Source organism: Haliotis rufescens, unplaced genomic scaffold (assembly GCF_023055435.1).
Source record: "Haliotis rufescens isolate VD_foot unplaced genomic scaffold, xgHalRufe1.0.p SCAF_1, whole genome shotgun sequence".
NCBI lineage: Eukaryota > Metazoa > Mollusca > Gastropoda > Lepetellida > Haliotidae > Haliotis > Haliotis rufescens.
In genome coordinates this window covers 62218539-62232355 of record NW_025963779.1, presented here as the reverse complement: position 1 = coordinate 62232355, position 13817 = coordinate 62218539, and the positions used below count along the sequence as shown (strand labels likewise).

General features: G+C 42.7%; 1 protein-coding gene across 3 annotated transcripts in view; it reads left to right on the top strand.

The window, feature by feature from the left end:
- LOC124112584 (importin-11-like) overlaps positions 1-13817 on the top strand; it is a 46310-nt gene that overhangs the window by 10512 nt on the left and 21981 nt on the right. For all 3 annotated transcript variants that reach the window (XM_048399158.1, XM_048399159.1, XM_048399155.1), the window contains exons 6-14: positions 469-598; positions 2863-2970; positions 5229-5299; positions 7214-7307; positions 7892-7990; positions 8691-8846; positions 10533-10573; positions 11581-11719; positions 12746-12851. In XM_048399158.1, coding sequence (XP_048255115.1) covers positions 469-598; positions 2863-2970; positions 5229-5299; positions 7214-7307; positions 7892-7990; positions 8691-8846; positions 10533-10573; positions 11581-11719; positions 12746-12851 — 944 coding nt within the window. The remainder of the gene's footprint in view (positions 1-468; positions 599-2862; positions 2971-5228; positions 5300-7213; positions 7308-7891; positions 7991-8690; positions 8847-10532; positions 10574-11580; positions 11720-12745; positions 12852-13817) is intronic.

The window sequence follows — 13817 nt, the reverse complement described above, 5'->3', positions numbered from 1 at the left end:
TTGATGCATGTGTCTGCATTATTCCATCTGTGTCATGGCAGCCTGTAAATAAGCATGATAAGCGAGTCTGGGCCAGACATACCAGCAGTGGATCTTTTGTAAAAGGTTGATAGTTTTGTGAGGTGACTTGTACAGTGATTCCTCAATATACCGCTGTCATCGGGGTCCAACATCTGATCAGTTTATTTGTCACTTTATTTGCATTAACACGCATTTAAGAGAAATTTTTCATGCATCTTGGGGAGTCAAGGTTTACCCCATGCTGCATCCGGAGTAGCGGTACATCGAGGAATGTTATATTGATGAATGACTGTATTTCTTTGACATGTAACAGATCAAATTAAGGCTTTCTTCCTCATGACAAGCCCCTGGTGGTGGATACTTGTCTCAATGAATATGTGTGAAGTATTTTGTTTTTGGTTTGAGCAAATTTCTAAGTTCTTTAACTATACTGTCCATTTGTGTCAGGTGACAAAGGAAATCTTCGGCTATGTACTGAGTCTGTGGAACGGCCACCTGTCCCACTTCCTGCAGCTGGCAGGCAGCCATGATGAGGGCATGATGGTGGCGGTAGACCGCTGCATACTCACGCTCAAAAGTAAGTTCCTGTTGTCTGGAAGCCTTCAACACAATACCCCTAGTGTTAAATGCTGTGGCAACTGTTGAGTGCTGTGGCAACTGTTGAGTGCTGTGGCTAGTGTTGAGTGCTGTGGCAACTGTTGAGTGCTGTGGCTAGTGTTGAGTGTAACGAATGTTATATTTGGGATAACACTTTCTCAGTTAAGTACAGATTCTTGTATTTTTGGGGGTAGAGTCCCATCTGGGATTCGAACCCACACTCCCAGAGTGAGGTACCTTATTAGCGGCACACAAAATCAGCGATCTAACCCACTCAGCCACTGAGGCTTCCACAAAAATGAATGTCCAACAACTGGCAGTCCAGATCACATACTTTGTGTACCCCTCTGACATGTGTGGCATGGCTCCCACAGCTGAAAGCTATGAAACACAATGCCATTTAGAAAGTGGTCAAATGAAACAAATGTTATATTTGGGATACCATGTTTCATTTTTGTTGAAGCCTCGGTGGCAGAGTGGGTTAGATCGATTACGTGCCTCACTCTGGGAGTGTGGGTTCGAATCCTGGATGGAACTCAACCCCAAAAAGTAATAGAATCTGTACTTTAATAAGAGAGTGTTATCCCAAATATGGCTTTTGTTTCACAGTGTTGAGTGCTGTGGATAGTGTTGAGTGCTCCATCTACTAGAGAGTGCTGTGGCTAGTGTTGAGTGTTCCATCTACTAGTGAGTGCTGTGGCTAGTGTTGAGTGCTCCATCTAGTGGTGAGTGCTGTGGCTATTGTTGAGTGCTCCATATAGTGGTGAGTGCTGTGGCTAATGTTGAGTGCTCCATCTAGTGGTGAGTGCTGTGGTTAGTGTTGAATGCTCCATCTACTAGTGAGTGCTGTGGCTAGTGTTGAGTGCTCCATATAGTGGTGAGTGCTCCATCTAGTGGTGAGTGCTGTGGCTAGTGTTGAGTGCTCCATATAGTGGTGAGTGCTCAATATAGTGGTGAGTGCTGTGGCTAGTGTTGAATGCTCCATCTACTAGTGAGTGCTGTGGCTAGTGTTGAGTGATCCATCTAGTGGTGAGGGCTGTGGCTAGTGTTGAGTGCTCCATCTACTGGTGAGTGCTGTGGCTACTGTTGAGAGCTCCATCTTGTGTTGAGTGCTGTGGCTAGTGTTGAGTAGTGCGGCTTGTGTTATGTACTGTGGTTAGTGTTCAGTACTGTAGCTAGTGTTGAGTGCTGTGGCTAGCATTGAGTACTCCATCTAGTGGTGAGTGCTCCATCTAGTGGTGAGTGCTGTGGCTAGTGTTGAGAGCTGAGAGTGTTAATACCTGACACTACATAGTTACCTGCTGTAGGTCTTAAGAGTTAGGTACAAAATGTCTGATTGGGACTTGTTTTACTGGAGCTCTGTCAAAAACTATTTAGATGCACATATAGGACAATCTGATCGTTCATACACTGAAGCTGACTGAAGCTTTAAACATGTAAAAGTCAGAAGGAATGCGTGCAAAGTCAGAAAGAAATGCAAACATTAGCGTCTGGTCATGTAACTGTGGAGTATTGTAATTGTCATCCAACAGTATATCATGTGACTAACCACGGGTCGAGGTTTTCCTCAAGTACCCAGATCCTACTTTTTACCCTAAAGTATGTACTAGGGCTGTTACGATTCACTAGCGCTTTCGCTGAATCGAACCGTATCCATTTATAAATTGAATTCGATATTTGTGGTTACTAGAATCGAATATTTACGAATATGCAGTCATGTGCATCTACATACCCTGTACCTAAAAATATCCATAAGAACATATTATATGCAGAGATTTCTTTAAAGACAACACTCATATATATAATTTGACAGTATTGTGGTCACTGGTCATTGTCGTATTTGAGCAGATACTAAGAGATTTCTTTAAAGACAACACTCATATATATAATTTGACAGTATTGTGGTCACTGGTCATTGTCGTATTTGAGCAGATACTAAGACTAAGAACCTGGATAAATGCAGTATATAAATGTACAATATATTAATAATTATCCAACCATGTCAAATGATTTATGTTGTTATTTTTCACTGAATATAATAAATTATACATCAACTGCTGACTTGTTATTGTATTCGTGAATAAATATTCGTATTCGTCTCATGAATCATATTCGCCTCATAGTGTATTCGTTGCAGCCCTAGTATGTACAGTGAAACCTTGTTTGGCTGGACCCTGTTAATGTGGAAGCCTTGTGTGTGATCCACCTCACCACAAAACCTGACACATGTGTTTCACTCTCTAGTTTTAAGGAAGCAGACAGCATTTGGATTCCGTGAACTTCACACAAACCCAGAATCAGTTAACTTCCTTGGCTCCATCTTCCCCCACCTGGAGGCCATGTTGGACTGTCGTGAGTACCTGTATGACCAGATCATTAATGCCATGCTGGACTGTCGGAAGTACCTGTACGACCAGATCATTAATGCCATGCTGGACTGGTGAAAGTACCTGTACGACCAGATCATTAATGCCATGCTGGACTGGTGTAAGTACCTGTACGCCCAGATCATTAATGCCATGCTGGACTGGTGTAAGTACCTGTAGGACCAGATCATTAATGCAACGCTGGACTGTCGTAAGTACCTGTAGGACCAGATCATTAATGCCATGCTGGACTGGTGTAAGTACCTGTACGCCCAGATCATTAATGCCATGCTGGACTGTCGTAAGTACCTGTAGGACCAGATCATTAATGCCATGCTGGACTGATGTAAGTACCTGTAGGACCAGATCATTAATGCCACGCTGGACTGTCGTAAGTACCTGTAGGACCAGATCATTAATGCCATGCTGGACTGGTGTAAGTACCTGTACGCCCAGATCATTAATGCCATGCTGGACTGATGTAAGTACCTGTAGGACCAGATCATTAATGCCACGCTGGACTGTCGTAAGTACCTGTACGACCAGATCATTAATGCCATGCTGGACTGTCGTAAGTACCTGTAGGACCAGATCATTAATGCCATGCTGGACTGTCGTAAGTACCTGTAGGACCAGATCATTAATGCCATTTTGGACTGTCGTAAGTACCTGTGCGACCAGATCATTAATGCCATGCTGGACTGTCGTAAGTACCTGTAGGACCGGATCATTAATGCCATGCTGGACTGTCGTAAGTACCTGTACGACCGGATCATTAATGCCATGTTGGACTGTCGTAAGTACCTGTACGACCAGATCATTAATGCCATGTTGGACTGTCGTAAGTACCTGTAGGACCAGATCATTAATGCCATGTTGGACTGTCGTAAGTACCTGTAGGACCGGATCATCAATGCCATTTTGGACTGGTGTAAGTACCTGTAGGACCAGATCATTAATGCCATGCTGGACTGGTGTAAGTACTTGTACGACCAGATCATTAATGCCATGTTGGACTGTCGTAAGTACCTGTACGACCAGATCATTAATGCCATGCTGGACTGTCGGAAGTACCTGTACAACCGGATCATCAATGCCATGCTGGACTGTCGTAAGTACCTGTACGACCAGATCATTAATGCCATGCTGGACTGTCGTAAGTACCTGTAGGACCAGATCATTAATGCCATGTTGGACTGTCGTAAGTACCTGTACAACCGGATCATCAATGCCATGCTGGACTGTCGTAAGTACCTGTACGACCAGATCATTTATGCCATGTTGGACTATCGTAAGTACCTGTAGGACCAGATCATTAATGCCATGCTGGACTGTCGTAAGTACCGGTAGGACCAGATCATTAATGCCATGCTGGACTGTCAGAAGTACCTGTGCGACGGGATCATTAATGCCATGTTGGACTGTCGTAAGTACCTGTACGACCAGATCATTAATGCCATGCTGGACTGTCAGAAGTACCTGTGCGACGGGATCATTAATGCCATGTTGGACTGTCGTAAGTACCTGTAGGATCAGATCATTAATGCCATGATGGATTGTCGTGAGTACCCGTACGACCAGATCATTAATGCCATGCTAGACTGGTGTAAGTACCTGTACGACCAGATCAATAACGCCATGCTGGACTGGTGTAAGTACCTGTAGGACCAGATCATTAATGCCATGCTGGACTGGTGTGTTTACCTGTGCGACCAGATCATTAATGCCATGCTGGACTGGTGTGTTTACCTGTGCGACCAGATCATTAATGCCATGCTGGACTGGTGTGATTACGTTCACTGTTCAGATCATTGATACCATCCTAGACTGTCGTGAGTACCTTCATTAGCAGGTCATTGATATCTTGCGATTCGTGATGGTCAGGGTTAGAATAGGTCTTCAGCAACCCATGCTTGTCGTAAGAGGCGACTAACAGAATCGGGTGGTCAGGCTCGCTGACTTGCTTGATGCATGTCAGCATATCCCAATTGTGTTTATCGATGGTCATATTATCAATCACTGTATTGTCTGGTCCAGATTGATTATTTACAGACTGCCATCATATAGGTATGTTGCTGAGTGTGGCGTTAATCAACAAACATACAAACATTATTATCACGCTAAACTAAATTCCTGTGTAACTGTTGTTGTTGTTGTTGTTTGTTGTTTAACGTCTTAGCAACTGAGATACCTTGAACTGCACTGTCATGATGTTATCTACAGTTTTCATCGTTTTGGTTTCAGGGCGGAGTCTGTGGGGTCACCATAGTGTTGTGGAGAAGTGTGAGCGGGTCATTGTCACCTTGACCAAGATAGTAAGTTTATCACCTAAGTAACCATGGCAACAGTAACTTTAAGTTTAGATCACAATATCTCTAAATTAAATAGGTATTTTTCCCTGAAACTGTGGACACACAAAGACCATCTTGTCAACTGGTGCCGTTATCTATTTAGGGATTTTTAGAATTTGTATTCTTTTCATTTCAGTGGTAATAAATTTGACTTTGACTCTTTATATTGGTGTGTACCTGACATGGAAAAACAAAGTTCCCAATCCCAATTCCATAGTGTTATTTTGATAATTTAGTAACTACTCTTGTATATAGACAGACAGATTAGACAGATATTTTCCTATCAAGATGGACTATCAAGTCAGATGATTTGTTATTTCAAATTTGTAGGTGCCGGGGGAATTTGTCATCTTCTGATGACGGTTGGTTTGAGGGCCCTTGCAGGCAATATTAGAGTCCTGTAAAGTGATGAAATGGTTTTTGTACTGTACATTTTGATATTACTTTAGAGCCTGGAAGGAATATATGATCATGTGGATGGTGGTCATTATTAATGGACACCCATTACTGCTCTTTATGCGTTGTAGGTTCAATGAATATTACTGTGTGTCCCTTGGGCCGCAGTATTTCGTTTCCACGTCCTGTACATGTGTGTGTACTGGACACACATTTGTTCATCATGTAACACTGAGATCTCAGAAACTGTATCACCTGGTGGTAGAATTGGAAATGGATGAGATGGTGAGGCTGGTGACTTGGTTGATGTTGTGTCATCATACCTCCCTGTCTGAATCATGTCCTCCCTGACTGAATCACATCATCCATGGGGCGTTCGGGTAGCCAAGTGGTTAAAGCGTTTGCTCGTCACGCCGAAGACCCGGGTTCGATTCCCGACATGGGTACAATGTGTGAAGCCCATTTCTGGTGTCCCCCGCTGTGATATTGCTGGAATATTGCTAAAAGCGGCGTAAAACCATACTCACTCACTCACTCATATCATCCATGTCTGAATCATGTCCTCCCTGTGTGAGTCACATTCTCCCTGTGCGAGTCATGTCCTCCCTGAGTCATGTCCTCCCAATCTGAGTCATGTCCTCCCTGTCTGAGTCATGTCTTCCCTCTCTGTCCTCCCTGTCTGAGTCATGTCCTCCCTGTCTTGTCATGTCCCCCATCTCCGTCCTCCCAACCTGAGTTATGTTCTCCCAGTCTGAGTCATGTCCTCCCAGTCTGAGTCATGTCCTCCAAGTCTGAGTCATGTTCTTCCTGTCTGAGTCATGTCCTCCCAGTCTGAGTCATGTCCTCCAAGTCTGAGTCATGTCCTCCCTGTCTGAGTCATGTCCTCCCAGTCTGAGTCATGTCCTCCCAGTCTGAGTCATGTCCTCCCAGTCTGAGTCATGTCCCCCCAGTCTGAGTCATGTCCTCCAAGTCTGAGTCATGTTCTTCCTGTCTGAGTCATGTCCTCCCTGTCTGAGTCATGTCCTCCCTGTCTGAGTCATGTCCTCCCTGTCTGAGTCATGTCCTCCCAGTCTGAGTCATGTTCTTCCTGTCTGAGTCATGTCCTCCAAGTCTGAGTCATGTCCTCCCTGTCTGAGTCATGTCCTCCCTGTCTGAATCATGTCCTCCCTGTCTGAGTCATGTCCTCGCAGTCTGAGTCATGTCCTCCCAGTCTGAGTCATGTCCTCCCTGTCTGAGTCATGTCCTCCCTGTCTGAGTCATGTTCTTCCTGTCTGAGTCATGTCCTCCAAGTCTGAGTCATGTCCTCCCTGTCTGAGTCATGTCCTCCCTGTCTGAGTCATGTCCTCCCTGTCTGAGTTATGTCCTCCCTGTCTGAATCATGTCCTCCCTGTCTGAGTCATGTCCTCGCAGTCTGAGTCATGTCCTCTCAGTCTGAGTCATGTCCTCCCAGTCTGAGTCATGTTCTTCCTCTCTGTATTGCAGCTCCTAGATGTCCTCACCATGCATCCCAACTCGTTCCTCGGCTACATCAAAACTACCCTGCAGTTTGTGGTCAAATACAACTTCACAGAGAAAGGTATGCTTGTACAGATACAATCTCACAGAAAGGTATGCTTGTACAGATACAACCTCACAGAAAGGGATGCTTGTACAGATACAACCTCACAGAAAGGTATGCTTGTACAGATACAACCTCACAGGAAGGTATGCTTGTACAGATACAACCTTACAGAGAAAGGTATGCTTGTACAGATACAAGCTCACAGAGAATGGTATGCTTGTACAGATACAACCTCACAGAAAGGTATGCTTGTACAGATACAGCCTCACAGGAAGGTATGCTTGTACAGATACAACCTCACAGAGAAAGGTATGCTTGTACTGTATGTTCTTCAGTGACAAAGATACTCACTCCTGGTGCCTCTGTGTCATGCACGTCTTGAGGCTGAAGGGCAGTGGCTATGAAAACCTGTTGTCGATTGACCTGTTTTCATTTAAGATAGAACTCTGTGTATGTGCTTGGTGTAGCAGGAATACAACAAGTTGTGCTGTAGTGCCAGTGTCTCAAAACAAAGAAACCTTTACTTTCTTATGTTTAAAGCCGTGATGAATACTGAATCATAATTATGCTTTTTCACTTTTCCATCTTTCTTCAATAAGGTCTTCTGTTTGAACGATTTGCCGTCAACTGCTTCAATCTGATGAAAGGGATCCTGTTCAGTGAAACCTACAAGCCCCGTAAATCTGTTCAAGAACAGGGTAACAATCATGCTCTAATTAAATTTGAAAAAATATTGTAAAATTATATCTTTTGCCTCAGGTTCAATCTCATTAAAAGCAGATGTTAGTTCTTGCTATCATTAAACAAATCTCTGAGAACCTCACATTACAGGTCACGTCAGAATGACCTTTCACAAACTTTGCTGATAGATCATCCTTTATGTCCAGTTAGGACTTCGTTAGTAAGAGCAATGTGCTCTTAGTTTATAGAATTAGTATATAGAATAAACATAATACCGTTTTCGACGTAATAAGCGCCCAGGGCACTCTCAAAATAAGAAATAGGGGGCTCTTATTAGAGTATAAGTTGGTGAGAAAAAAAAGAGGGTTGAAAGATCGTAAATTTCGTGGTTTATGCTGACAGCCTGAAATAATACAGAAAAAAGGTCTGTGCGTATTATACACGACAGATTATATTTTCCAGAATTTAATTGCCCATAATTAAGGGTGCACATAACACACGAGTGTGTTTTATACACGAATAAATAAGTCTTGTGTACAATGATCAATGGGAAGGGGTGTTAATTGGGATTGTTCACTAGCCAATATATCAGCAAATATCGCCGTGGCCGCTTATTAGGACGGGGTGCTTATTACGTCGAATACGGTACTCTGATTATGTAATTTCTTCATTGGTACTGCCCTTGGAATAACAGTGATTCTAATTGTTATCCTGCAGAAACAGTGAGTCAGATTAGTATGGAAGCTCATCTGATGGTGAAGGAGTTCTTTACGTTCCAAATGTTGGCGGAGATATGTCGTCGCCTGGTGCTCCAGTACTTCCTGTTGACAACAGATGACCTGACCACCTGGGACGCAGATGCCGAGGAGTTCTGTGAGTTCTGCCGAGTCAGTGTATTGTGTAGAGAGCATTATTGCTGATTCAGCGTATTGTTCAATGAGCATTATTACTAAGTCAGTGTATTGTGTAGAAAGCATTAATGTTAATTCAGGATATTGTTTATTGAGCATTATTGCTGAGTCAGTGAATTGTGTAGAGAGAATCTTTGCGTATTCAGCATATTTGTCTGTGAGCATTAATGCTGAGTTAGTGTGTTATGTAGTAGGCATTATACCTGAGTCTACAATGAGTCTGGATACTTGATTCTTAATCACAATGACAACCTCAAATCATGATGACTGACATCATTTATTTCATGTTTGACCGCAGTACCCTTGGAGCATCTTTTATCAGGGATGTGAAATCTCCACAGAAACACGGAAAATCTCGTTTTTTTAAAACAGTAGTTCTAGGAAAAAATCATCATCAGCGTAAAAATATAATCAAAGATATAAAAAAAAACACTCTGGAAAATATGATCGAAAACCAGACAACCGTCACGGATCGTCCTGTTTTCAATCAAAGCTTTCAGCAGCATAGGTTTTTGGACATCATACCTTTTCTATCACAAATACTTGCAGTATAACGTGGGGTGTGGCATCACACAGAAATTGTAAATACTCAGAGTCAGATGATGGCTTGTTTTTAAGATAAAGTTGTCTTTTAGCCTATAAGTGAATGAGATGTTTTACAGTTGTTCATGTGATTAGCGAGAAAACTATGAATGTTTCTTCAGCGTTTGAAAACCCATAACATGGGGATATATGTTGTATTAATGTCTTATGTTTGCAATGAAGTTGTTTTTTCAACAAAAGGTAAGTAAGTACAAGGTAAGTGTTTTTCAATATGCTTCAACATGAGGAAAGGGTCAGACATTGCTCGCTTGTGACAGTTGTCCTTGTGTCTTGGGAATGGGGGTTGAAGTTTATGGCAGTATTGCTGCCAGACCTGGTGGGTAGCTGGGTGCATGGAAGCTATGCCAGATTTTTTAAAAGTACTGATTTAACTTCGAAATTTTACTGCATCTGCCATCTTTGTTTATTTGACTTATTGACTTTTGATTTATTACATTTCTTGGTGTGAATGTTGTCCAAACTGCACGAAATTGCTTAAAATGCAATCAAATGTTTAAAAATAGACCCCCCTAGACTTTTCCTCTTTTTTTGGGGGGGGGGGAAACAGTCACTATTCAAAGTATATGTGTCAATACCATTTGTGCAGGAAACAATACACATTAGACTATAACAAAGATTTGTGAGAACTTTCAATTTGGTACTTCTCTGACATTATGATAGTTATGAGGTTTACACAACAAACTTTGCAAGGTTCACCTCATGTCATTGAGGGTTGATCACTTTATTGTTGCTGATGTAGTAGCTGTGCTACACACTTCCATTGACAAACCATGATAATACTGATACTGTTTGCAGCAATTGGAATGCCAGCAGATGATTTGACGAAATTGCCAGTCCAAGATTTAATTATCCTTATGGCAGCCTTCTAAAGGCAGATCCTGTTTGAAGTGTATAACTCAAATACTGCTAACCCTCAAAAGTAAATACGTACAAATACAAACTGGCCATTCCTTCAAGAGGATGTATTACCTGGTCTAAGATATAGACAGTAGCACCTCTTGGACCCACTGACAAGGTGTGAACAGCCTGTGTGTTTTTCTTTCAGGTCAGGAAGAAGGAGGGGACTCATTCAAATATTCTCTACGGGTGAGTCTTTTAATTACAGAATAACCTACGAGCTATGAGGAATTTTAGGTGATCTTTCCACTTCTTAATTTTTAATTAATTTTTAGTTTTAATATTCCTTCATGAGGGACAGATATGCTGTAATTTTTAGTTGTATGTTACATGTATAATTTTGATCCATTCCCTGTTGAATTGTTGTATGATGGGGCCTCGTGTGTTGTATGATGGGGCCTTGTGAGTTGCCTGGTGAGTTGTATGATGTGGCCTTGTGAGTTGTATGATGTGGCCTGGTGAGTTGTATGATGTGGCCTGGTGAGTTGTGTCATGGGGCCTGGTGAGTTGTATGATGTGGCCTGGTGAGTTGTATGATGTGGCCTGGTGAGTTGTATGATGTGGCCTGGTGAGTTGTATGATGTGGCCTGGTGAGTTGTGTCAGGGGGCCTGGTGAGTTGTATGATGTGGCCTGGTGAGTTGTATGATGTGGCCTGGTGAGTTGTATGATGTGGCCTGGTGAGTTGTATGATGTGGCCTGGTGAGTTGTTTCATGGGGCCTGGTGAGTTGTATGATGTGGCCTGGTGAGTTGTATGATGTGGCCGGGTGAGTTGTTTCATGGGGCCTGGTGAGTTGGGTCATGGGGCCTGGTGAGTTGTATGATGTGGCCTGGTGAGTTGTATGATGTGGCCTGGTGAGTTGTATGATGTGGCCTGGTGAGTTGTATGATGGGGCCTGGTGAGTTGTGTCATGGGGCCTGGTGAGTTGTATGATGTGGCCTGGTGAGTTGTATGATGTGGCCTGGTGAGTTGTATGATATGGCCTGGTGAGTTGTATGATGTGGCCTGGTGAGTTGTATGATGTGGCCTGGTGAGTTGTATGATATGGCCTGGTGGGTTGTATAATGGGGCCTGGTGAGTTGTATGATGTGGCCTGGTGAGTTGTATGATGTGGCCTGGTGAGTTGTATGATGGGGCCTGGTGAGTTGTATAAAGAGATGTGGGTGTATGTTTGATGGGGGTCTGGTGTCTTGCAGCCATGCACAGAGGTGCTGTTCCTGACAATCTTCAAGGAGTTCCGACTCTCACTTACCCCCATACTCATGGAAATGGTACAGTCCATTCACGGACCATGTGACCCTGATAGTCTGGAGGCCATTTTGAAAAAAGATGCAAGTAAGTAGTTTATTGGTTTATTTTCTCAGTGAAGAGGTTGGTATGTAACATAACACCCGGGGATACATGCATTAAACCCAGTGGGGATTCCTGAGTAGAGGACTTGTGATGATCCGGGCTTGAATAGGTCTTCAGCAACCCATGCTTGCAGTAAAAGGCGACTATGCTTGTCCTAAGAGGCGACTGCCGGGATGGGGTGGTCAGACTGGTTGATGCATGTCATCATATCTCAATTGCGTGGATCGATGCTAATGATGTCAATCACTGGATTGTCTGGTCCAGGCTTGATTATTCACAGAATATTGCTGACAAACAAACAAACATATCCTGACTAGAGTTGGTTCCCAGGCCTTGCTTATCATAAGAGACTACTTCCATGTCTCAGGGGCAGAGATCATTTGTCAAAACCTACTAGTCTACAGCTCATTGAGCAAGTTATTTCTGTAGAAGAGTCTGGGCAAGGAGTTTTAAACCTTTTTCGATGAGAGTTGATGTAATTGATATCAAAAGGCTCAAGCTTGAGATTTTATTGATCATATGTTTTCCAACTTTTTCAGTTTGTAAACAGTAACAAGTGTCTTTAGTGTAAAAAGTATTGCTAGCCAACTTCAGTAGCAGAGAGATTATTGATGTCATTTGATTGTGTCTTCATGGATACCAATGATGTCACAATGATCTGCAAAGCCTAGGAGATTGATTGATCTCACCCAAGCGATATGTGGGAGCCAGTTTTAGATGATAAATTGCTGATTGTGGCATAAAACAGCATTCACTCACTCACATGTACATCATTTAAACAAAATGTGTCAAATCCTCAAGTATTGCTAAAACTATTACATTTTGTTCTAATTTCAAGGATGCTTTACCGTTTCTCATTTATATCAAGGTGGTATCTGACTTCCAGCAATATATATGACTGTCCATGGCAGACCCAGGGATGTTCAGTTACTTGAGACTTGGTCTTTGGGTCTAAAGTGTAGAATGTGTCCAGTTCTCACTGATGTAATGTGTATTCCTGTTTTTCAGTTTACAATGCTGTTGGTCTGGCGTCCTATGATCTCTATGACGACATAGACTTTGACAACTGGTTTTCATCTACCCTCTTGGGAGAACTGCGAGTTAAGAATGACAGGTGAGAATTATTCAAACTGTCTACAAAATAACTGTGATTGCATGTAATGTTTTTCACACTAGTGTCTAGGAACACATTACTCTTTGTCAAGTGCACTGTTGTGGAATTGTGTTGACCATTGACTCATAGGCGTTTTAAGTTTTATTGTTTTATTAAGAGTAACATTTTGTTCAAGTTCCGGGGGTACGGGTGGACCAGTCATTTAAGGGCCGCAATTCACTGTGCGGAGTTGCGTACCTTGGGCACCCCAGAAACCTATGATTGTGGGTTTGAATCCCGGTTCATCCTGATTATGTTTCTAGGTTTGTCAGCACCATACCCGTGCCGTGGGTTTCACCGAAGTGGTAAACGTCTAAGACCTGCATCACTTCGGGCTTTCCTCTCACATTAAGCTGACACGCCGCGATATAACTGGAATACTGTTAAAAGCGGCGTTAAATGCAACTCACTCACTTTCTAAAATGTGGGCCCACCTGCAGCCATCTCTATTCAGAAAAATATTGAAGGGCCACGTGTTCGTGGGTTTCAACGAAGTGGTAAACGTCTGAGACCTGCATCACTTCGGGCTTTCCTCTCACATTAAGCTGACACGCCGTGATATAACTGGAATACTGTTAAAAGCGGCGTTAAATGGAACTCACTCATTGTTCAAATTCCAAATTCAAGTTCAGCAAAGGAAGGTAATGTGATGTGTGCTTATTCCCACTCCTTACCAGGGATAGAGACTAACATAGTCCTTATAATGATAATGTATAGCCATACCCTAATAAATGGCCAGTTTCTACTAGTCATTTTACCTTAACTATTTGGTAGTTTGGCAAGGACTACAGGACTAGTGCCAATTTCTAACGCTGCTTACTAGAGATGTGCAACAGTTTAAGAAGGAGGGAGCATTGTTTGTGAAGTTGTCATGTCTTATAGATCTTATCGATCTTATCGATCTATCAGTCAATCTTCATTCAAGCA